This window comes from Panthera tigris, chromosome B2, assembly GCF_018350195.1.
Source record: "Panthera tigris isolate Pti1 chromosome B2, P.tigris_Pti1_mat1.1, whole genome shotgun sequence".
Taxonomy (NCBI): Eukaryota; Metazoa; Chordata; class Mammalia; order Carnivora; family Felidae; genus Panthera; species Panthera tigris.
The window spans coordinates 137,998,133-138,022,139 of NC_056664.1; the positions used below are offsets into that span (position 1 = coordinate 137,998,133).

General features: G+C 44.3%; 1 protein-coding gene across 4 annotated transcripts in view; it reads right to left on the minus strand.

Moving 5' to 3' along the window:
• The window catches only part of CNKSR3 (CNKSR family member 3), an 83,702-nt gene that overhangs the window by 31,511 nt on the left and 28,184 nt on the right, over positions 1-24,007 (minus strand). Inside the window, exon 1 of one of the 4 annotated variants that reach the window (XM_042987357.1) lies at positions 1,302-1,587. The exons of the other annotated variants lie outside the window; for them this stretch is intronic. Coding sequence (XP_042843291.1) covers positions 1,302-1,344 — 43 coding nt within the window. The 5' untranslated portion in view covers positions 1,345-1,587. Of the gene's footprint in view, positions 1-1,301; positions 1,588-24,007 lie in introns of those variants that run through there. 4 annotated transcript variants of the gene reach the window in all.

Sequence of the window (24,007 nt, forward strand, 5' to 3'; positions counted from 1 at the left end):
TGGAAATGCGAGTTATGTGGACTAGATATTTATTAAGCAGTCTTCCTTTGGAGACTGTCCATCTGTCTCCCAGCCCATGTGATCCCACAGACATGCCAGTCAAGATGCTTTGCCACAGCGGTTGGCCACAACATTCTACCCACCAGCCAGTTACAGGTTCAAGGATGACCAAGCAAAACCAATCAAAATCTTCCTTGATACTTGATATATGGACACAGGAAGAGAGAAGTTCTTCCTTTCCAGCTGGAAGTCATAAGGATATAACTTTGGGGATGCTGGCTTTTTTCTGATCAGTTTCCTGAAAATACATCCATTTGAGAAGAAGAAAATGCTCCAATAATATGCTATATGCCCCTGGATGTAACCCTGCTTAAAGGTAATTCTACCCCTACAATTTTTCACTTAAACTGAACTAAATCCCCTTTCTAGCTTAAGCTTGTTTGTGTTGGGTTTCTGCGCCTTGCGACTGAAAAAGTTCTCATGAATACAGAATCCAAAGGAGAAAATACCAGCAGTGGCACCAGAGAAAGGTAATGTTAACTAAAAGGGGTAGCTTACGGGAATTTTTCCAGGTCAAATAGTACTGTCAACAGAATTGTATTTTAATGTTTTGTTTGTTTGTTTTGTTTTGTTTTGTTTTTTGAGAGAGAGATAGAGACAGATAGGGTGTGTGCTTGGGATGGGGAGAGAGAATCCCAAGCAGGCTCCATGCCGAGCACAGAGCTCAACTCGATCTCACAAGTGTGGGATAAACACCTGAGCTGAAATCAAGAAACCGAATGCTCAAATGACTGAGCCACCCAGGCGCCCCAATGCTCTTACATAATGACTAAAATAGGTAAGCCTCACAAAACTTGGGTTTCTTTATTCTTGTATAGAGAACTTTCTGGTCAACTTGTTTCAGGGGTTTTACTGGAATAAAATCTTATACTGAATCAATTGTTCTATTCAAGCCTAATAATAAAAGCCACCCTTAGTGTTTCCAACAATGAGGCTTATATAAATCAATCCCAACACAAAGGGTGAAAATTCAAGTTAACTAGAATAAAATATGTGGAAGGCACACTGCTGTGCTCGGTCACCCTCAAATACACACACACACACACACACACACACACACACACACACAGACACGTGCACGCGTGCACACACACACTCTTTATTTCATTGACCCCTCACCAAAGTTCTGCCACGTGGGTACTCTGGACTAGGAAAAGTAGACACAAGGCGCAGCACTTGCTTTTGGCAACACTAACGTCATCTATGGATCTTAAAAGCCGACGTGCTAGGCTAAATGATACCTCTGCCCCGTAAACTTTCACCATTTGCCTCCTGGTAAGACATGAAAAGAAGACCGATGTTCTTAGAACCATTTGGGACTATCAAATACAGGAAGAGGAGGTAAGAAAAAATTATCTTCTGGTAACCAGCTGGAACCCGCCCATCTTCCCTCAAGTGCCACCCATCTAGCCAAGGGGCTCCATCACACAGCAAGCGAGGTTAGGGACAGTGACATAAACAAACCCAGCTCCACTTCGACGGCCTTGAGCCACAAGTGGCCATTGTGACACGTGAGTCAGACAGGCAGTGGAGCCCATGCAAGTCAGCAGGTATGGAGACCGATGTGCCCCCCTGCCCCTGGGCTGCATCCCAGCACCCTGCCACCCAGGGCCACCTGCAGATGGGCAGTATCTATCTGCAGTAAACAACAGCGACAAGGGCCAAGAGCTAAGGAGAGCCTCCTAACACCTCTATTCCCAATTTATAGATGACTAACTTTAGGGCACAAGGGAGCTACAAAACCCGTCCACAGCCACACGGCTGGTAAGATGCCAAGAGAAGGATTTCTGTAGTCATTTTCTTCAGCTTTGCTATAGAAGGAAAGGCCTGGAATTCAAATCAAGGCCCATTTGACACAAGCTCTGCTCTTCAACATTCCACCCAGGAAACACGGAGTTATAAAAATTCCTCTCCAAGCATCTTCCTAAATAAGCAGTAGGGTCTACAGTAACACGCTGGATTGCGAGTAACATGTTTTGCAAGTGTTCGGCAAGATGAGCAAACTTTTTTTTTTTTTTTTTACATTTATTTATTTTTGAGAGACAGAGAAACAGAGCACGTGTGGGGAGGGGCAGAGAGAGAAGGAGACAGAATCCAAAGTAGGCTCCAGGCTCTGAGCTGTCAGCACAGAGCCCGATGCGGGGCTCGAACTCACAAACCGTGAGATCGTGACCTGAGCCGAAGTCAGACGCCTAACCAACTGAGCCACCCCAGCGCCCCAGTGAGCAAACATTTCTAATAAATTTTAATTTGAAAAGCCAGCGATGTCTTGCAATACAAGTTGTACGTGATTCCAAACATCACATGATCACAACTGAACCAATGGTTCTTGAAATTCGCTTTGATATACAAGTGCTTTGGATTACAATCATGTTTGTGGAACAAATTATGCTCGCCAACCAAAGTTTTACTGTAATTGCAAACAGTTATTAAGAGAGAATCACAACATCTTAGAGGTACTTAGAAGGTACTGTCATTGAATCCAAACAGTTGGAAAGTACGAACAAAAGTCTTAACTACTATGAATTTCACCCTAAATCACTTAGCCAGTTCGAAGCCAGATCACAACCAATATCCTACAATCTCCTCTCCTTCAGGATGTCCTCTCCTTTCGCCTATTTTTAAAATTTAAAGGCAATTTTTGTTTTAATGATCATCAAAGTTTAGGACAACCATGTTATACATTTAAACTTCGTTATGGCTGAATTGTGTTGCACCAAAATTATACGTTGAGGTCCTAACCCTGAGCACTCAGAAAGTGAGTGTATTTGGAGAAAAGCTTTAAAGATGTGATTATGTCAAAATGAGATCATCAGGATGGGCCTTTATCCAGTATGACTGGTGTCCTTATAGAGAAGACACACATGGAGGGAAGGCCTAGTGAAGACACAGGGGGAAGAAAGTCAAGGAGCACGGCTGCAAAAGAAGTCAACCCTGCCAACGCCGTTATCTCAGACTTCAGGCTCTAGAGCTGCGAGTGAATACATTTCTGTCGTTTCATTACCCGGTCTCTGGTACTTTTCTACGGCAGCCCCAACAAAACCCACACAAATTTAACAGCGTTTTATTTCATATTCATCCACAGGTCATAAACTCTTTCTTCACTTAATTTTAGCCAAAAGGCCGAGAAGCGATCATAAACTCTTTCTTAAGCAAAACAAATGACCAAGGACCAGCAGAACTGAAATTCATGTTTACTGTGCCAAGCAAGTCCACTGCTTAAAATATAAGCATAAAACAGAGACTCGTGTCAGTTTCCATGCACAGAATAAATGCGTCCATTAAAATTAAAGTGAAGAAGCCATGTATCATAGATGGTTAAACTTTATCCCTGAATAATAAAGTTGATATAAAGGTGAAGCCAGATTTCTCTTTTAATTAACTGAAAAGTTTCACTGAAGAAACAGGATTTCAGAAGTAGCTTTAGAGCCTGAGGAAATATTTTGGACACAGAGAAAGCGGAGATGGAAGGGCCCATGTGGGCTCCTTGTAGGACAAACGCTGCATGTATGATCAGAGACTGAGAACTTGAAGGATGCAGAATACAGAACATTTCCCTGAAAAGGGAGCCAGAGTGTCCTTGAGGATTCTGAGGGAATATACGGGACCTGACCTCAAATAATCCAAAGATCCCCGACATGTAGAAGAATTATCAAGAAGGAATAGCATGTTGCCAACTACCTAAAAACAGTTTCTATAGTGGCATAAAGACTTCTTTTCAAGGAACACATATGTTGAATAGGCTAGATTAAAAAAAAAAATTAATGTTAATTTGTTTTTGAGAGAGAGACAGAGTATGAGCAGGGGAGGAGCAGAGAGAGAAAGAGACACAGAATCCGAAACAGGATCCAGGCTCCCAGTTGTCAGCACAGAGCCCGACGCGGGGCTCGACTTCACAAACCACAAGATCATGACCTGAGACAAAGCTGGACACTTAACCGAATGAGCCACCCAGGTGCCCCTGAATATGCTAGATTTTAAATAATATTGTCCCCGGCTTTATTATTCCAACATGTTATGGCCTATTCTTCAGTTATCCCACTGATCAGAATACAAACATTCGCAAACAGCTAAATGAAATATGACACGGCCCCACAGAGGAGGGGAAAATCCCCAACTCAAGTAAACTGGTCTAATCGTTTTACAATTTGCAAGATCCACTTTAATCTATTTGTCGCACGTACCTGTTTGCCAGTTCCTTGCTTCGAGGAACTTACAGAATGTCTAGCAGCACCGAAACAAACACGTAATTAAATAAAATTAGATCAAAGACATTCCAGTTACACAAATTAAGCACATAACTCGATGTGGAAGAACCAAGAAGGAGAAGGAAGGAGAGGCCCAGCGTCCCTCTGCTGTCACCAGGTCTGGCAGTAAACACTCAAACGTTCAAAGAAATCCCACACGTGAAAAGGAAAAAAAGAAACCTCTCGCCCTAGATGTAGACCGAGACAGGGCCATGGTTAAGAGCCTGAGCACCAATACGAGTCCCACTTCTTGCCACAGGAGCAAGTTACTCAGTCCCCTGTAAGACAGGGATAAAAGCACTGCCTACTGCACGGATCTGTAACGAAAATGAAACGTTAATATTTATAAATGGGCTTAGAACACCATGAAGCACACAATAAATACTCTATAAATATTGTTAAATACAAAGATGTGATTTATTCAGGTCCTCACTTTCCTAAGTGTTCAGAATAAAAGTTGCCAGAGAGACAGAGAAACCCCAAAGGCGTAGGTAGCACCCCCTCGGGAACACTGTAAATTGGAGATGAGATCTCAACAGCCCACATTATCATCTCCCCTGGAAGGTATTCCCAAAGACGGGAGCCTGCCATAATCATCGATTCCACCTAAAAGTGTTTTCTGATGGACATCGGAACATAAGCCCCATGAAAGCAGAGGTTTCCTTTTGCTCATTGTTTGGCCCCCAGCATCTAGAACATTGCTGGCACTTGACAATATTTGTGAAATAAGTAAGTGAATGCGTGAAGAAGGACAAAGAACTTCACAAAAATATTAATGTCACACCAACGTACAAGCCGCCTGATTTTATTTTCCCGTGGAGGTGAGTAACTAAAGATAAGGAAACTACGGACTGTGGTATCTACAGGGATTTGCTTCAAGTCTCAATGTTTCAGGATTAAAGAAGGTCATTTCTACCTTAAGGATAAAGAATCATTGTCCCATACTAAGAATTATTTTTTCTTAATTAATCTCTCTAAAAGGTGGCAAGGCCTGTGTATAGGAAGACTAAGAAGGTAGAGGAAATGCTCCATCACAAAAAATGTAGAGCTATTCTCTTCCTATTTTCTGTAGGAGACTAAAATCAGATCATGGGCTACATCACCCTCTTTCTGTACACGCGGCCCACTGGAAGGACTGTTCAGTGGCTATGCTTTTGGCCTATGCTCAAGTCAGCAAAAACTGTAATTCCACAAATACAGAGTGGTCTTACAGCATTTTACATGCAGTACTTTTGATCACTGAAGCATGTTTTAGCCAGAGGGTTTTGTTTTGTTTGATTCAGAAATTGGTTCAACTAAAGTTATAAGCTCGTGTCTCAGTCAGGACTTTTAAGGGCCACAAGTGACAGATGATCCAAACAGAATCGGGTACACTAGGTTCCTCAACCAGGAGAATCAATTACAGATCACACAAATTCAATTTCATTCATTGAATTAACATGCAAGGCCTTCCACTATGAAGGAGATGAGGGCTTAGGAAGAGGTCAGTTCTCCACGACCTGAACCAGAGGAAAGGAAACCAGACTTGGGTGATACGTTTATACCTAATTAAAATATTCTTAGAATTCTCAACACTTTTAAAAACATTAAACAGTAAAGACCTGACATCAAAGCTCCTCTGCCTTCCCAACTTGCTGACCCTCCTGATCCAATATGTCATAATGTCTCCCAAACATGGCCCTTTGCTAAGGATTTAAAAAAACTCAATACGGTTGGCTTCTCGATGGGCATAATACAATTAATGAAGCAAACCTAATCAGAGCATGCCAAAATTCAGAAGCATGGTGTACTGGTGGGACTTCCAAGTGCCCTTTTAGGAAGTGAGCCATCCAAGTATATCCCTTTGGAATGACTTTCTTTTGTCACCCTTGTTTTGTTGAAGTCTGCAGGCCTTAATTTTAAAAGTAGCTGATAAAACTGGTTTAAATATAGCAATCTGAGTTTAGACAGTAACACCACGTTTGAAACACAGGGGTGTGCTGACTTTCAGCTCTATAATTTTAAAGGATTGAGGAATTCTTTTTGCCTGGTTGGACAGGCCCTTGACTGACTGGCCTTCCCTAAAGAATCAAAACTACAACCAGTGTTGGGGCACCTGGGTGGCTCAGATGGTTAAGCATCCTTCCACTCAGGTGGTGATCTCGTGGTCCGTGGGTTCAAGCCCTGCATTGGGCTCTGCGCTGACAGCTCAGAGCCTGGAACCTGCTTCAGATTCTGCGTCTCCCTCTCTCTCTGCCCCTCTCCTGATCGCACTCTGTCTCTCTCTCTCTCTAAAATAAACAAACATTAAAAAATAAATAAGCAGGGGTGCCTGGGTGACTCAGTCAGTTGAGTGTCCAACTTTGGGTCAGGTCATGTTCTCATGGTTCATGGATTCGAGCCCTGCCATCGGGCTCTATGCTGACTGCTCAGAGCCTGGAGCCTGCTTCTGTGTCTCCCTCTTGCCCTGCCCCTCCCCTGCTTATTTCCTCCCCACACCCATCTCTCTCTAAAATAAGTAAACTGAAAATTTTTTTTACATGAAAATAATTGATTAATTAAATAAAAAAACGGTAGACTTGACGTCTCTAAGCAATGATGATCAGATCTAATGAGAATCACTTGAAACGGTATCACATTCCCTGTTAACGAAGAATCACAATTTGCCTTCCGATTTTTTTCAATGTTTTAATCTTTAACTTTTCCTTTGGAAATGTCTATTTCTTATATTAAGTTTTATAATATCCCTTCAAAAGGTCCCCTCCATCCCATGTCACTGTCGCAGCTAAACTCTCCCGCCTAGGTTTCTATGGTAATCTAGAAACGGGCTGCCACACTCAGTCCTCTCTTCCTCCACAATTCTTCCTCCTAATTCACCCTCCAAAATTCCACCCTCCAAATCACCCTACCCTTCACAGATCCAAGTCCGGGAGCGTCTCATGGCTAAGCCCTGGAGGGTCTGTCCTCTTCCAAACTTCCCTAGACTCCCACTTTCCTAGGACATTTGTCCTTCTGGTGAGAATGTAGAAAAATGCCCCTTTTGTGGAGTTTCTCCAAAAGGAACAAAAGCGTCAACTCACAGGTTAGCCAACACAGCTCACGGACCAGATTCAGCCCATTGCCGGCTTTTGTAAGTCAAGTTTTATAGGAACACAGCCAGTCTTTCACTTACATGCTGCCTCCGGCTGCTTTCACGCTACAGTGACAGAACTAAGTGGTGTGACTGAGACCGAACGGCCCACAAGGCCTAAAATATTTACTACCTGGACCTCTACCAACCCTTGGTATAACTAACAGCAGTGACGAGTACAAAGTGATGGTAAAGCTGCCAAGTGGAGAAATAGACTCGACCAGGATTTAAGTGAATCTGGTTTTTTCTTTTCTTTTTATATTTTTCAAAGAGTCATTTTATAGAATTACACTGAATTAACAACAGAGAAGGTATCACCTCCCCTCCCCTATAAAAAATCCTAAACATGCTTTAGGAGACCACTTACTAAAATTCACCAATTTTTAGGGTACAACCTGGTGAGTTTCAGCAGATACACAGAGTCTTGTAACCATATCACAGCCATGATATAAACATTTCTATCACCCCAAAAAAGTTCCCTTTGCTGGTGAGTTCCCTCCCCACAACCTCTGACAGCCAAGGGCTTATTCTGGCTTTACTCCATGGCCTTCCTGCGTTATACTGGCTAGAAACCACTTACTCCCAGTTCTTGGGCTCCTCACACATGGATGAGCTGGCTTTGATCAGAACAGACACCCAGGGGTGCCTGGGGGGGCTCAGTTACTCAAGTGTCCCACTCTTGATCTCAGCTCAGGTCATGATCTCACAGTTTGTGAGTTTGAGCCCCGCTTCCAGCTCTGTGCTGACAGCGTGGAGCCCGCTTGGGATTCTCTGTCTCCCTCTCTATCCCTCCCCCACTCATACTCGCTCTCATGCACTAAGTAAATAAATAACACTTCTGAAAGAAAGAAAGAAAGAAAGAAAGAAAGAAAGAAAGAAAGAAAGAAAGAAAGAACGGACGGAAGGAAGGAAGGAAGAAAGAAAGAAAGAAAGAAAGAAAGAAAGAAAGAAAGAAAGAAACTGACTGACACCCACCCTACCACTCACAGCTCTGATTTTCTCAGTCATCTTGCCAGGTTTCTGGTTCAATGCAATGGGAAGAAAGGGTACCACAACACAACGTCTGAGAACTGGATCAGAAGATCTCTCAGTTCCTTCCAGGCCTACAAGTATCTGAACTAGTATGAGTTACCTTCATTTACCATAGCAGAGTATGAAGAAGGAAATAAACTGCCCAGAAACTTCAATCTCAAACATCCTCAGAGCTAAAATAATTATCAAGTGAATGAACTTGGTCTTGGGGAAAGATGCTGTGAGGTTTTCTGCCCTGATTAGAGTCTGAGCCTATGAAGCCATTGCTGAGGCCTCTACTGCCTTCAAAGCAGAAGCTGCAGGAAATCCAAACACATGGAAAGAGCCAGCAATGAGAGCCCTGGAAGGCCAGTTAAGAACCAACCAAGCTCTTCCACTGTATTTATGGAATGGAGCAAGTGATCTTGAGGGGGAGGGATATGCTCCTGGGCATTTTCTAGAGTAGCAAGCTTAAAGCACAATAGTGCTGAAGACAAAATAAAAATTTGTGCTCTTAACCATGTGGGAAAAGCTGGTCCACACATCACTAAAGAGGCACCAAATACATAGCAACAAACCCAAGCCTCAATTTCTTACAAGAAGCAACAACACGGAGAGCAGAGGGCAGTCAGTATTTTGTTTCTAAAGCAAACCCAGCTTTCTTGCCGGGAACTAATGCCTTCTAGGACTTATGTCACCCCAAAGACATCAGAAAATGGAACCAAGAAACAACCACTCTTCGGGTTTCACTACATACGCAGACAATCCGTTACCGAAAAAGAACTTGGAAATAGCAAATATATCCATGCCAGGATAATTTAAGGAAGTAAAAATAGAAAGACTACCTTAGTTCAAGGATTCAAGTTACCCAGAAAACAGTCAAGTAAATGGCCTGCCCTCATTTGAGGTTTCTGCACTGGTAAGTAATGCCTTCCAGCTGGCAATTTGCACCAGGAAACTCTGCGTCAAAGTTGTAGGCCCTGCAATCTGACCCTGTCTCACCGCAACCCCCCCTTCCCCCACACCCCGCCCCCCCCCGCCCCCCCCCCCCCCCGCCCACAGCTCCAGCATAACCTTAACACTGTGTAAAGGACCCATCCTGCCATCCCTTCAGCATCCTGAGCCCAGGCGCAAAGGGAGGTACCCAGGGTGGGGACATGGGAAATGAAATAAGTTAGCATTGTCTGAAATCATCTTTTTCAGGAAATACTTAGGCTCACCTAAATCACTGAACTGACAAATGCAAATTCTGATGCAAATCAGAATCAACCAAAGAACCGATGGTCTAAAGAGATAGATGATCAGCTTTGAGTCCTCCTCCCTTGCCTGTCCCCCTCAAAAAAGTATCATGAACATGAAAGGTAACACTGAGGGCAGGGAAGAAATCTGACGCTGCCTTACATGTCTGAGGATGTCGACATATGTCTGTGCGTATACATATGTATACAAATACATCATAGTAGATGTTCAGCAAAAAAATGCAAAGTAAGTTTTCAGATTCTAAAAACAAAACCAAGTTGTAGAGATGAACACAGAGGATTCCACAACGCTCTGGGGTGGGGGGGTTGGGGGGGGAATGTACTTTCCAAGGTTGGTTGGTGTAATTCAGTAACCAAACAGTTGTATCTAATTCTGGAATGCTTGGGGAGTGGGGGGGGGGGGGAGGAGTAACATGTGTTAAGAGGAGAAAACAATGTACTTTTCTCAATATAAGTTGTAATTCTTCCCCTCCTCCAACACAACTTATTTTGCCAATACTATACATCAGATTTACTCTAAAACCAAACATTGGCTACAACTATTGTGACTGGCGTGCTTACACCGAATGGAAAGAAGAACTGAGTAGTTCCCCGCACACCACACACAGCAAGTTTAAGTTGACAGCTCTGGGGGGAATCAATTTAGCACAGGGACCAGGTGGTGGCCCAGAAGCTGGGCTTCAGCTCTGCCCATTGCTTGAGTGTCAATACTGCCCAGGGGAAAAGCTCCCCCATGCAGAGGTGAACACACAATACATTTGCCACTTCCTTTTCACCTGGGCCATCAGGATTTCCAGGGAAAAACTGCCATTTGTCTAACCGTCTACTAACACAGCCATCAGCACTTCAAAAGTGCACAGTCCAAACAGCTGGGCGGCGTGTTAAATTAAGCCCCTGGGTTAACAGGAGGCTGTGTGTTTTACAGAGCACCTGCATGTACAAAACACTTCATTGATCCTTGCAATGACCCTAGGGAGGATGCTGGCCAGGTTATAATTATCGCTACTCCATTGATGAGGAACCCAAAATGAAAGAGTGGGCTCCCTAGGACATTGTTCCAGTAAAAAAGAAACAAAACAAAACAAAACAAAACAAAACAAAACAAAACAGAAAACAAAATGGGCAGGGCTAAGGCAGAACCCAGACCTCAACTGGGCACCCATATCCTCGTGGGGTCTAAGGTAGTTGATGAAGAAATGGAAGAATGGAAAAGTGACTTAATTAGGTACATTAATTCACAGACTATGTTTCAGGTACCATGCTGTGCACTGCAGAAATGCTCTAAGATACAAGTGATGTTCAAGTAATTGAAGACTAAAAAATTGTAAACAAAGCAAGGAAAGGGCTATTCTTAAGCTTATTTTACAGGCCAGGATCAGCAGCATGGCAGAGTAATTAAGGAATAGGGCCTCTGAGGCCAAACTGCCTGGATTCAGTTCTGCTACTCCCCAGCTGTGTGACCTTGGGGAAGTTACTTAAACTCTCTGTGCTTCAGGTTTTTTTAACCTACAAAACGGAGAGGATAACAGTACCTACCCTCAAGGGGTCATCTGGTTATCTGGATGATTAAACATGTTAAATATTCTTAAAGCACTTACAACATAATGACAGGCACACAGTAAGTGCTGTTTAAGTGTTTGTGAAAAAAAAAATTTAAGCTCTTTAAAAAAAAAAAAAAAAAAAAGACAAGAAACTGAGGCTCAGGGAGCTTTTAAATAACTGACCTAAAGTCACACAGCCAATAAGAGGCAGTGTTGGGGATTTAAACCATTGCCTGTCTAGCACTGTTAAGGGGAACACAGAAGCCCGTCTGGGATGGATGGAACTGGAGGTCTGACGGCAAGAAGCTGACATCATCACCAGCTGATGGCTTTTTTGTACAGTAGCAGGAGACGGGGGCCAAGGGGATGCTCTATTCAGGGAGGGTGGAGGAAAGCCAAAAGCAGCTGTTGAACTGGGGACAGCTGCCTAGGGCAATGGAGCCTGTTGTGAGGCACCGTCAGTCTTTTCTGATTTTTGAAATGACAGCTTTATTGAGATATAATGCCCAGACCACACAATTCACCCAATGAATTCACACAATTCATTGAGTTTGGGTAGATTCAGAGTCATGCAACCGTAACCATAACCCATCTTAGTACCTTTTCAACCCCCCTGCAACAAAAACCCATACCCGTTAGCACTCACTCCGTTTCACCCACCCCCGCCCTGACCACTGGTCAACCACTAATCTGTTTTCTAAGTCTATGGATTTGCCTGGCTATTTCCCATAAGAGATTCTGGACATTTCCCATAAATAGAATCATACAATATATGGTTTTTGGTGACCGGCCTCTTTCATGTAGTAGATTTTCAAGGTTCAGTAAACCTTCTCAACACAGTTAAATGCCATTCCCTTGCTCCAAGCCCTACTGGCTTCCCACTGCCCTTAGGAAAAACCCAAGCCAGCAAAGGCCAGTCTGGTCTGTTGGCCTCCTACCTGCCTCTGCAGCTTCATCTGGCCAAATTCTCCGCCAACTACATGCTGGACACCAGTTTTATTTAGTTCCTCCAGCCCTCAAGCTTCTTTCTACTCCCGGGCATGCCTGAATGCTGTTCCTCTGCCCTAGAATGATCTTCTTCGCAGGGAGGCCCCAGCTGATCCTGGACCTAAAGTAGCCCAATGACCCCTGTTCTTCCCTGTGGATCCTGGTGGCTTCCTTCGTAAGACTTAGCAAATTTCTGAGTTTTTACTTGTTCATTAGTCCTCATTTGCCTCTGTCCCTCTCTACAACACAGAGCTGGGACCACGCCTGTCTGAATTATTCCCCATTGCAGCGTGCAGGGGCCAGGGCCCAGGGCCACTGCCTGGCCCAAACAGGCACTCAAATAGTGGCTAGACGAAGAGACAAAATGAGGAAAATTCTGGTTGAGGATGAAGACCAGAGTTTAGCAGTGTAAACGGATGAGGCTGCACAATCCCCCCAACCTGCCACACTCTCCTTAGCGAACCTGTCGAATCCCCCCGCTCCCATTTTTCCTTAACCCCCTGTGACAACAGCTACGGAAATTCCCCACTGGAAAACAGAACCAGAAGGTCCCGGCCCTTGCAGCCTACAGTGTGGTAAGGGAAGAATCTTCTAGGTTCTTCCACACAAAAATTCCCAAAACTGTGCCATACTTACGGCTTGACAGAATGTCAGCTCTAGTTCCCGGAGCGATTAAAGCTTTCTCCTCGTTCTCCAGAAAACCCAGTTTTTACTACACTCTAGGGGCCTCCACGTCATATGTTACTTGAGTGATGTTCATATCGCAGGCTCTCTTGTCTTATAAAGTCACCTTGGTCTTGTGCAGGGGCTGGAAAGATACGTAGGCCTGGGCTCTATTCTCACCAGCTATGTGACCTCGTGCAGATCACTTCACACCCGTTCACCAATGTGGACAGGCAAGGGCAGACAGGTTGACCCCGTGGTCCCACCAGCACTGTGTTTCTACGATTCTGTGATCTCAGGACACTACGTCCTTCTTCCTATCTTCAAAATCAGTAAGACACCCGCATCATCCAACCCCCTGCTGACAGAAAAGTCAAGGGCTCAGATATCAAAGCCAGCTCCCTGTCAGGAGGGCATGTAATTGGCACCACTTGTATATAGTAACTGACATGAAAAAGTAGTACTTTTGAAGATACTATATTATAAGTTCATATAAGCCCAGAATTATGGCAGAATTTTAAAGATATATTACGCTTAACAAAAAAAAAACAAAAAAAACAAAAAAAAAACAACAGGTCCTGTGTTGGCTCCTCTAGGACTGACTGCAGATGTGGCGCCCTGGGCCTCCCTGGAGCCCTTCCCCATCATGAAGCGGGCACTGCCCGCTCCACTCTTCCCCCTCCCTCCCCGGGAAGGCGAGAGAGCTGACCTGAAGAGCAGTCTGAGCTTTTCCAAAGAAAAGAAAATTCTCCACGAGGAAACGTTCATATGCACATACAGTACCAAGCGTAGATTTTAAAAGCCCGCCAAGGAAAGTCAAAGCCCTGGATGAGCCACGAAGCCTATGCTACATGAGAAACGTCCTGGTCTGGGAGCAAATGCAGGTAAAACCTCAGAGACGTCTGTGTTTGCTCTTAAGACCTGCAAACCTGATGGCTTCGAATTCTCAAGGCTTTAATGTGAATTACAACACGACCCATGTCTTACCAAATACTATCGATGAGAAGAAATCAAGTTTTCTGTGATACAAACCTATGAAAAATAAACTTAGAACTGGGAAGAATAAAGATACACAATTACACATATGAAAATGGCAAACAGTTAAATGTCACTTATTACATGGACGTTCCCTTTTCAAGACATATATATAAAACCTTTAGGGGCACCCGGGAGGCTCAGTCGGATAAGCATCCAACTCCCGGTTTCGACTCAGGTCATGATCTCACGGTTCGTGGGTTCGAGCCCTGTGTCAGGCTCTGTGCTGACAGTGTGGAGCCTGCTTGGGATTCTCTCTCTCCCCCCTCTCTCTCTCTGCCCTTCTCCTGCTTGTGAGCGCTCTCTTTTTCTCTCAAAGTAAATAAATAAACTTCAAAAAAACCTTAAAACTTTTAATCCTCCTCCTATCCCCATGAGTGTGTACTATGACCTCCCACTTCAAAGATGATGAGTGGGCGGCGGGGGGGGGGGGGGGGCGGAGGGTGGGCAGTGAGGGCGAGTGACCTACCCATGGCCACACAGAGCCAGAGCCCGGGGGCTGGCACCAGGGTCTGCACTCTTCATGCCCATATCCTGCCTCTCCAACCTCCAATGCAGAACCTTCACCCACGTTGTAACTGATGCTGTAACTGATCTAAGGAAAATACACTTTTGTATAACAGGAAAGAACACGAGTCATTTCAGCTGACTTACTTTACTGTCTGCAATCACATTTGCAAATTGTGATGGTAATGTAGGGACAAATGACCTCCCGCCTGGATAGGTCAGATGAGAAAACTAAGAGCTCCTGCAGACTGGTCGTTGCTAATACCCTGACATTATCAACTCGTGTCCCACGTTTCCCGTAACAACACTCTAAAACACGGTGAGATGGACTCCATCTTTTTTCCTAGGAAATCGAGATAGAATTCTTTTGTAGCTCTTTCAATTTCGAATGGAGCTCTAGAAACGGGCCCTTTAGGCCAGTTATGACCATAAGAGGGTAGTGATGCACCAGAAATCTGTCCACCTTTAAAGCATTAAATATCTGCGGAGGTCATGGGACTCTCTCCCTATGTTTCTCAGAGTTACTTTTCAAAAAACTTTAACAGGAAAGAGGCAAGCTTTCTCTTTCTGGGACCAGATAAAAACACACAACATTAGGCAGTGCGCTTCGAGTCTTCTGTATGCCATCAGCATCCCAGAAAAACCAAAGGCAGAGAGAGACCACACTACAAAGAAGAGAAAATGTCGCTGTCGGTACAGGTCAACGTCTTCCCCGTATATCCTGAAGGCTACAGAACAACAAAGAAAAAAGAGAGAAACAACTGTGCGGTGTGCTCGCTGGAGTGGAGAACAGGCCAGTTACTGGGCTCGTGCAGGGACTTGCGTCTCAACACACAAACGAAAACAGCAGCACCTGCCCTACAGAAGCACAGACGAGAGTGGCAATGCTGCGAAAACTGGGAAACACCACGAAACCGGAGGCTTCACGGCCCGGCGGTCTGGGGCCCAGGCTTGGCCCTCAGGGAAAGATCCGAGAACTTCTGGGGGGTGGGGGGGAGGAGCAAGGAAAAACGGGGAAGCTGTTCTCCCCTACTTGTTATTGTTTCCTGGTGGGGAAGAAAACGTGGGGGATGCTGTTCTATGACAGAGTCAACCAGGGAGAGCCAACGGGACAGGAACACAGGAGGCAGTATGGAAATGAGGAGGGAGGCGAAGTTCTGCCAAAGAGGAAACACAGATTAGCTGGGTACTCTGCTTCCACTGAGAGCCACATGAACCTTGACAGTTGTTACCAAGCTGCGTCCTCAAGGGAAACATCAGCTACTGAAACATCTTCCAAGGAACCTCCTATCCCACCCTCCCGAAACACCCCTACCCTGCCCCAAAACTCACAGCTACCTGCCTGTTTCGAGTTTGGGAGAGACGGGGCACTATCAACAGAAGTCTTCTGTTTCAGAGTTCTGAAAGAATGACATTTTCCCTAGAATAAAGAGTCCATTCCATCGGAGCCAATTTAGATATATTTATTTAGCATCACATCACCTAGGAGCTGCTTGACAGCAGTCCGGGGGGGGGGGTGGTGGGGGGGAGGTTCAGGAGTTCGGAAGCTCATAGGACAGTCTCCTACGAGCAAGAACCTGTTCTCCGAGCTGGAGAGAAAGCAGGTAATAAGAAAAATGAGAACTCCAACTCTGCGGTTTACAGGGAGAAGACAGACAGGAAGCCTAATAAACAAGGTGATAAATGGTGATGTCTGAAGAAAAAAATAAAGCAGCAACAGACACAACAGTGACACACAGATGGACTTTGTAGATTGGATGGTCAGGGAGTGTGTCTGAAGTGTCACTGAGAGGTGACATTTGAGTTGAGAACGGAGGACCTGAGAAAGGCAGCAAGCAAAGGTCTGGTAGAAGACTTTCCAGGAAGGGGCGCGTGGTGACTGAGTTATGTAAGCGTCTGACTTCGGCTCAGATCATGACCTTGTGGTTTGCAAGTTCGAGCCCTGCGTCGGGCTGTGTGCTGACAGCACAGAGCCTAGAGCCTGCTTCGGATCCTGTGTCTCCCTCCCTCTCTGCCCCTCCCCTGCTCATGCTCTGTTTCTCTCTCTCCCTCTCTCAAAAATAAATAAACATTTTAAAAATTTTTGTAAAAAAAGACAAATACCATTTTCAACATGTGATTTTCCTGGGAGGCATGAGGCTCATGCAAAACCACTTCAAGAGGTTACCTCTTAAGAACACGACCAATGGTTTTTGGATAGTAAAACCATGACCTATGGTTTTGCAACAGTAAGTTAACTGTTGACTGAACAGAGAATGAATGGACCCACACACTCCAAAGCGACAGGACAGCATGCTGAAAGCATGAAAATACAGTGGTCACAAGGTCAGGCAACCTGGGCTTAAGACACAGCTTGACTTTTTAACTTCCTATGGGTCTCGGGACAGTTATGTAACCTTCAGAACTCTGTTCTCTTAGCTGTAAACTAAAATATCATGAAGTACTGTTTGCAAGTACTTTGTCAATGATAAAGTGCCTTATTATTATCCTTAAAGACATTTTGAGTCGGTGTTTACAGTGGCATCAATGGAAAGGTTCATTGGAATAAATTCTAAAACAGGAGTGCTAATCTGGCACGAGTGAACTTTCTCATCCTCAAGCCCATTTGGCAGCTCTGGCCTTTGGCCAGCTCTCTCTCAAGTGCGTGACAACTTGTTTACACGTTGTAGTAGAAAGCACAGTGTGGAGACCTGGGTTCCAGTCCCTAGTCTACCATTCAACTTCCTCAAGTCCCATCCCACCCTTTATATATAAAAAATATAAGTGAACAACGCCCAGATCTCAGAGCACTATTGTTAATATAAAAATGCAACATCATGCTTTGCACAAGTTACAGTTGACCCATGTCAGTCTATGTTAGGATTCTCTCTCTCTGCCTGTCCCCCGTACACACGCACATTTTTTTCCTCTCTCTCTCTCTAAATACACTTTAAAAGACAAAATCAAAACTAATTCATTTTTAAAAGGGCCTTTAAATCCCTTTTATTTATAAATTAGTACCACTTGCCATAAATAGAAAGTATCAGAAACATAAATGTAATGAAAACAAAGTTAGCTGGATATAACTGTCTCCCAGGGCCTGTTTCTTCATGGAAAGATGGAAAATGCGAGTGACGGGTGTCGGAAGACATGCTGTCTACAAGCACAGTCTTCTCTTGACCTTAGACAGACAGTCATCTCCACTATTATCAGGGACTTTGCACTTTGCTTCCAAAGTTACACTCTGCTGTAACATTTCATGAAATACCTTTCCCGAAAGAGGTGGTCAGAAAAGGAGTTCCATTGTGATGATTATCCTGGGGCGGGGAGTTAAAAAAAAGAGTGCCTTAAACAGAGTCACATTTTGGTAGCCGGTTACACTTGGCTGAAGGGTGTCTCTTCTGCGCGTTAACAACCTTTGTTCAGCAAATTTCCAATAAGTTGGTCCATACTCTAGCTGCAAGCATCTGGCTCTTCAAGTTTCAACAAAAACAGCTTTCAGAGCAAATATAGGTAATACAAATTAAAATTCAGAGCACCTGCCTTTGGGTAGGCAAGCCCAGACAACGCGACCCGTAACTGTGACAAAGTGCCTGATGGACTTGACTGACAGCACTGGCCCCGAGTGTAATAAAAAACACAATGACTGTTTGTGCTCAAATACATTCAGCCTTCCTCACCCAGCCTGACACACATACTATTTATACATAAGTTAGATAAAAAACAGTCAGTGACAGCATATTTGGGCACCTCCAGATTTGAAGACTAATTATCATCTGTCATCATCCAAGCTTCATAAAACACTAAATAGCACATTACGTTAACAGAAAAACAGTGAGTATGAAATTTGAAGGTATACCATTGCCTCTTTACTCGGGCACCCCTACTCAGCCCTCAGATCTCAGCTCAAACATTCATTCCAATGGGAATATTTCCCTTCCTCTCAACACAAAACCCCAATTATGTATCTCATGGCACCTTTCTTTACAATTTAATATCTGAATAATTGGTGTCTGTCTCCCAAACACAAGCTCCATGAAGACAAGGAACAGGTTGCTTTTGTCCTTCATCATACCCCCAACAGCTAAGACAGTCCTTGGCAATCCAGAATTATTTCTGGAATGAATGAGTTCAAAGGACGTCAAAATTTTATTACACATTTATAAGCCTTGGCCGTGTTTAGAATGACCACTAAGAGTACATTTCAAAAAGGCGAAAGGACACAAGGCAGGGATCTTCAACTGCCTACAGCTTCCTGCTAGTGGATCTCAATCCAGTCCATCCCCTACAACAGAAGCCTCTCTTTTTCCTCCATGTAACTTCCAAACAACTTAGTCAGGTACTTGAGTTTATCAATGAGCCTTTATGGAAAGGCCTGCTTAGTGGAAGAGGGTTGGTGACAAGGGAGGGAAAAAAGCAAGAAAACTAAAGTTTACTGAGTGGTTACAATGTGTAGCATATTCCTAATTTAACCTACAAAAACAACCAACCAAACAAACAAAAACAACCCTTTGTTGTCACCATCACACAACTGAGACTTGTAGCTCTTCGTAACTTGCTGAAAGTCACACAGCTAACAAACGGCCAAACAGGAATAACTATCCGGCTCTTTGTGAGAAGTCACACAAATGTTACAGAGAACACACCAGGTGAAGTAGGCCTGAAAGAAACAGACAAAAGTCAGGTGAAAGGGGAAGGCATCGTAACACGACTTACAAGAGCTAATGTGTATTGACTGTTCTCCACGTGCTACACACAGGACTAAAGCATCTAACATTATTTCATTTATTCTTAAGGTAAACTCTATGAGGTGAACATGATTACTGTCCCCATTTTGTAGAGTAAAACTGTGGCTTGAGAGAACCAACTCAACCAAGGTGAGGCAGCTGGTAGGCGTCCGTGATCTGAACCCCAAGCTCTCTGAGCACCTATCAGAGTACTTATAGGTGAAGCACCTCTTCTGCCTCCTGCCATGATCTAGGGCTCTTAAGAGAAATAAGGAAGTTAGCAGTCCGTGCATTTAGGAAGTGTCCACCGTATGTCAAGACAAGGCACACAGGGTGATGGGTTGAGATGAAATGACATAGCCCCAGCTCTCTAGAAGCTTATGTATCGATGGAAGCCAAGGAAGACAGAGCTGGTCTTAAGGATGTAGGGTCTGGAGCCATGCTGCCTAATTTCAAACGCTGATTAGCCGTGCAGTTTTGGGCAATAACTTAATTTCCCTGTGTCTCAGCTTAGTCCGCTACAAAATGGTGCTACTTCATGGTGCTATTAATTTTTTAAATGGGCTAATATAAATAAAGTCACTGGGACAAAATAAGCACGAATAAATATTAGCTATTACTATGTTTGGAACAAATGAAAATCAAGATTAGGTGGGAAATGTACGACCAAATGAAAGAACTATGGAAAGAGAGGAGTTCGATAGTATCTGAAGAACGTGCAAGGTGGACGGGAGCTAAATAAAGTCAGAGAATCCCTCAAAAGAAAACTTTGAGCAATTTATTCATGCAGTGATGTAAGCACAGCAAAGATGGGGGCTGTGGCATCACAAGAGAAAGAAAATGGACAGGATCAGATGATGGGCCAGAAATGTCACATGAAAAACAAGAATTATTTAAAGACAACACCAAGGAGTGAATTAGGCTAACTATAAGGATTCAAACTCTAGGGTGCCTGGGCGGCTCAGCTGGTTAAGCGTCCAACTCTTGGTTTTGGCTCAGGTCACAATCTCATGATTCATGAGTTCGAGTCCCACATCGAGCTCTGCGCTGACAGCACGAAGCCTGCTTACAATTCTCTCCTTCCCTCTCTCTCTCTGACCCTCTCCTACTCATGAACTCTTTCTCTCTCTCTGTCTCTCAAAAATAAATAAGTAAACATTAAAAAAAAAAAAAAAAGAATTCAAACTCTACCCAGCTGTTCGAACAACAACATGAAAGGGCAAACATATGAAAAGAGAGAGAAGTATAGGAAGAAGATGAGGTAATGCATTTCTTCCTGCACCTGCTGAGTTGACTGTCCCCATAAGTGAGTCAGTCAGTGGGCACAGCCTGTGGGCACCAGGAGGCTCCAGACCAGGCCCTGCAGAACATCTGGCCCAACAGGTTTACATAATGCATGGCCCAATGGAGTCATAATTATTCTGAAGAATCCACAAGATCAATCTTAACACCTCCTTCCCTTTTATGAAGAAGTTCATGTTAAAGGAGCTAAGAAAAATTGAAGACAACACAACTAGAAAGTGGCAGAACTAGCCTTGAGACTCAAGTTCATCCAACTCCACAAGCTACAGTCTCTCCAGTGGGAGGCTCAGACAGTGAGGCTTGGAGGATGAGCCAGCTCTCCAAAGAGAAGATTAGACTTACGACACACACTTGGCCCTTCCTGCCCTGCAGCCTGGGCATCATTCTCCATTGGGCCAGCCCTCCCTTGCCTTCTCTGAATCAGCAGTTGTGCTCATTAGTCAAGAGCCAACAGTAATCCTCTCAGCTCCCAGTAGTCATAAGCCACCCTCCTCCCCAAGTAGAAGTGATCACCTCCCCCAACCTCCCAGAGGCCTTGCTGTCCACCCTACCTGTCTGGCATATACAGACAAGCTTCAACTTAGGTACGCAGATTTAGCCGCCATATGCCTGCCCCCCCACCCCCACTGATGATCAAAGCTGATTCCACGACTGTGTCTTCCCCGGGGCCTCTTCCTTCCCCTCGGTTCCACTGGACTTATCTTGGAAGCTGCCACCTCAGTCAAAGGTTAACTTTCTGGAGACAGGAGGACTCCTGTTTGGCCATGGGCCAAAGGCACCCTGCTGTACCTTTTGACAAATTCGAAGCACTACAGTTTTCTCCTCCACTACGTCCTCTTCCAACTGTGAATTTATGATTATTTTTTTTAATGTTTATTTATTTTTGAGAGAGAGACAGATAGCGTGAGTGGGGAAGGGGCAGAGAGAAAGGGAGACACAGAACGTGAAGCAGGCTCCAGGCTCTGAGCTGTCAGCACGGAGACCGACGCGAGGCTCAAACTCGTGAACGGTGAGATCATGACCTGAGCCGAAGTCAGCCGCTCAACTGACTGAGCCACCCAGACGCCCCAACGACTGAATTTAAGTTCCTCTGAAGAAGTCATTCCAGTGTTGTTCACAATATCTTACATATGGTAGATATCCAATAAATAGTCATTGTCAAAGATCATGAAAAACAACCTTTCGACAATAACCTCCAGCAACCTCACCCCACACTTCAGAACCCAAAGGTAAGTCCAGAGGCTTCTAGACAAACAGTATATGAGGCCTGGGGATTACTTTCTTTTACTCTGCAAAACCAGCAGCATTGCCAGTAGAAGCAATGATATTATAATTTTTTTTTTCCATATATGAATGGTTTCATGTTAGGAAGGCCTGGAAAACATAACGTGAGTCCTTTCTCTGAAAAGTTAAAGATAAGATAAAGCCTCTTCAATAAAGTACATTCAGTTGACTCACTGAATGTACTTCTGCCAACCCAAAGCCTACCTATTCTCATTTCAGGAGCAAGTAAGTTATTTTGTTTCCCAGCCTCCAAACACATAAGCTGAGTACATTTAAGAAAGGTGCTATGGATTGGGGCACCTGGGTGGCTCGGTCGGTTAAGCGTCCAACTTCGGCTCAGGTCATGATCTCATGGTCCGTGAGTTCAAGCCCTGCGTCGGGCTCTGTGCTGACAGCTCAGAGCCTGGAGCCTGTTTCAGATTCTGTGTCTCCCTCTCTCTCTGCCCTCCCCTGTTCATGCTCTGTCTCTCTGTCTCAAAAATAAATAAGCGTTAAAAAAAAAAAATTAAAAAAAAAAGAAAGGTGCTATGGAAATGGGTATGAGGCTAGAACCATCTGCTACCTAAAAGCCCAGGGCAGTAACTTTGAAAACATGGCATTCCAGGGGCCATTTGGTAAGACAGTCACAGTGTCAAAACAGTATCATTACGGTAATCACTCACTTCAATAATTATGCAAAATTCATTCCTTCCTAAGGAAGGAATATTGAATGCACTCTGGTTTATCAGCAGAAAGTAAATAATTTGTTTTAGAAAGATTTCCATCCAAAATCAAAGGGAAAAATAATAAATATCCAGGTGTTAAAATGAGGAGGTTCAGTTATCAGGAAAATTTACATATGTGGAACAGCTCATTCCCTCATCAAGCCCGGTAAACACGATATATTGTATCAATTCTCTCCAAAGAATTACAGAATGTCCACTTTCTTATCTTTTCTAATTCCACAAACAATCTAACTGTAAGACACAAATGGCTGATGAGGTCAGCTGTTCGGCACCCAGTAAAACCTGTTTTTACATAAAAAATCCATTTATGTCAAAGCATTCAGTGCATTTCAAAGATAATTCATTAAGATTTCTTGAATCTATCACTGAATTGCCAGTGAATGAAGAAAATGATTATAATATTATGACATCGTGACTTCTATTGGAATCCCCGGGCAGCTATTGGCTTTGTAGAGTAGGGGGGAAAGTTCTTGGAGCTTCTCTGTAATTTTTAGTACAGTTTCAAAATATCTCTAATAGAATGAGATGGATACTAGCTATTGATAATTAACCAGGTCAGCAAAGCTTGGGCGCATCCAAGGTAGCCCGAGGGGCAGGGTCACCTCACACACTCATTCCCTTGCCTTCCAGTGAGCTCCCTTCCGAAACACCTGCCATCAGCCCTATGTGTCATTCACACTGCTCCTCCTAACACCCAAATATACTCACGTGAACCCCACCCCCTCGTTTAGCCCCTTCAGTGGTTCCCCAACACTCACAGGATGAAACCCAACTCCCTAACATCACTCACACCAGACACTGTCCCGAGGCATTGGCAAGACAGCCATACCTGGAAGACATCCCTGCTCTCATGGGCTTTCATCCTAATAGGACACAGGCAACAAACACCCTGGCCTGGAACAGGTTAGGCGGTCAGTGCCAGGAAGCAGGCTAAGTGTAGGGAAAGGAAATAAAGAATGACAGCAGTCAAAGAAGGGAATGAGAAAAGTCCTGAAGGAAAAGTCCTGAACGCATGCAAAGGCCTCCCCCAGTTGGCCCCTGGCTTCCTGGACAAGCTCCTCCCCTACATTCGGGAGGCAATTCCAGCCTCTGAGTTAGGATTCCTTCTCCGAACACACTTACTGCCTCACATTTTCCTGCCTTTGCATTTGCGCCTCTGCCTGCAATGCTTCCACACTCCTCTCCGATGTCGCAGACTCCTCCTGACCCTCCAAGATTCAACTGAAGCTTCTACTCTTTGATGAGGCCTTCCCTGCACACCAGCCCCACACCAACCCCCCAGCCCAGCAAGGTCGGGGCCCCTCCCTTCTGCCACCTGGCCCAGGCCTTTTTATTCCTGTCTCTGATTTCTCAGTAAAATGGAGCTAGCTCCTTAAAGTCCCGAGTATGAGACTCACCCCAGCACCTCGTCCCTCAAGACAGCTGTACCTTTAGAAACTCAGCTCACGAATGAAATGCGTGCCCTTCTTTTTATAATGCCATCTTTGAAAAGATCTGCCCATGAAGAAAGCGTAAACCCATGGATGCCCTTTTTTAAAAACCTCTTTTTGTGAAACTGACTTTTTTTTGTT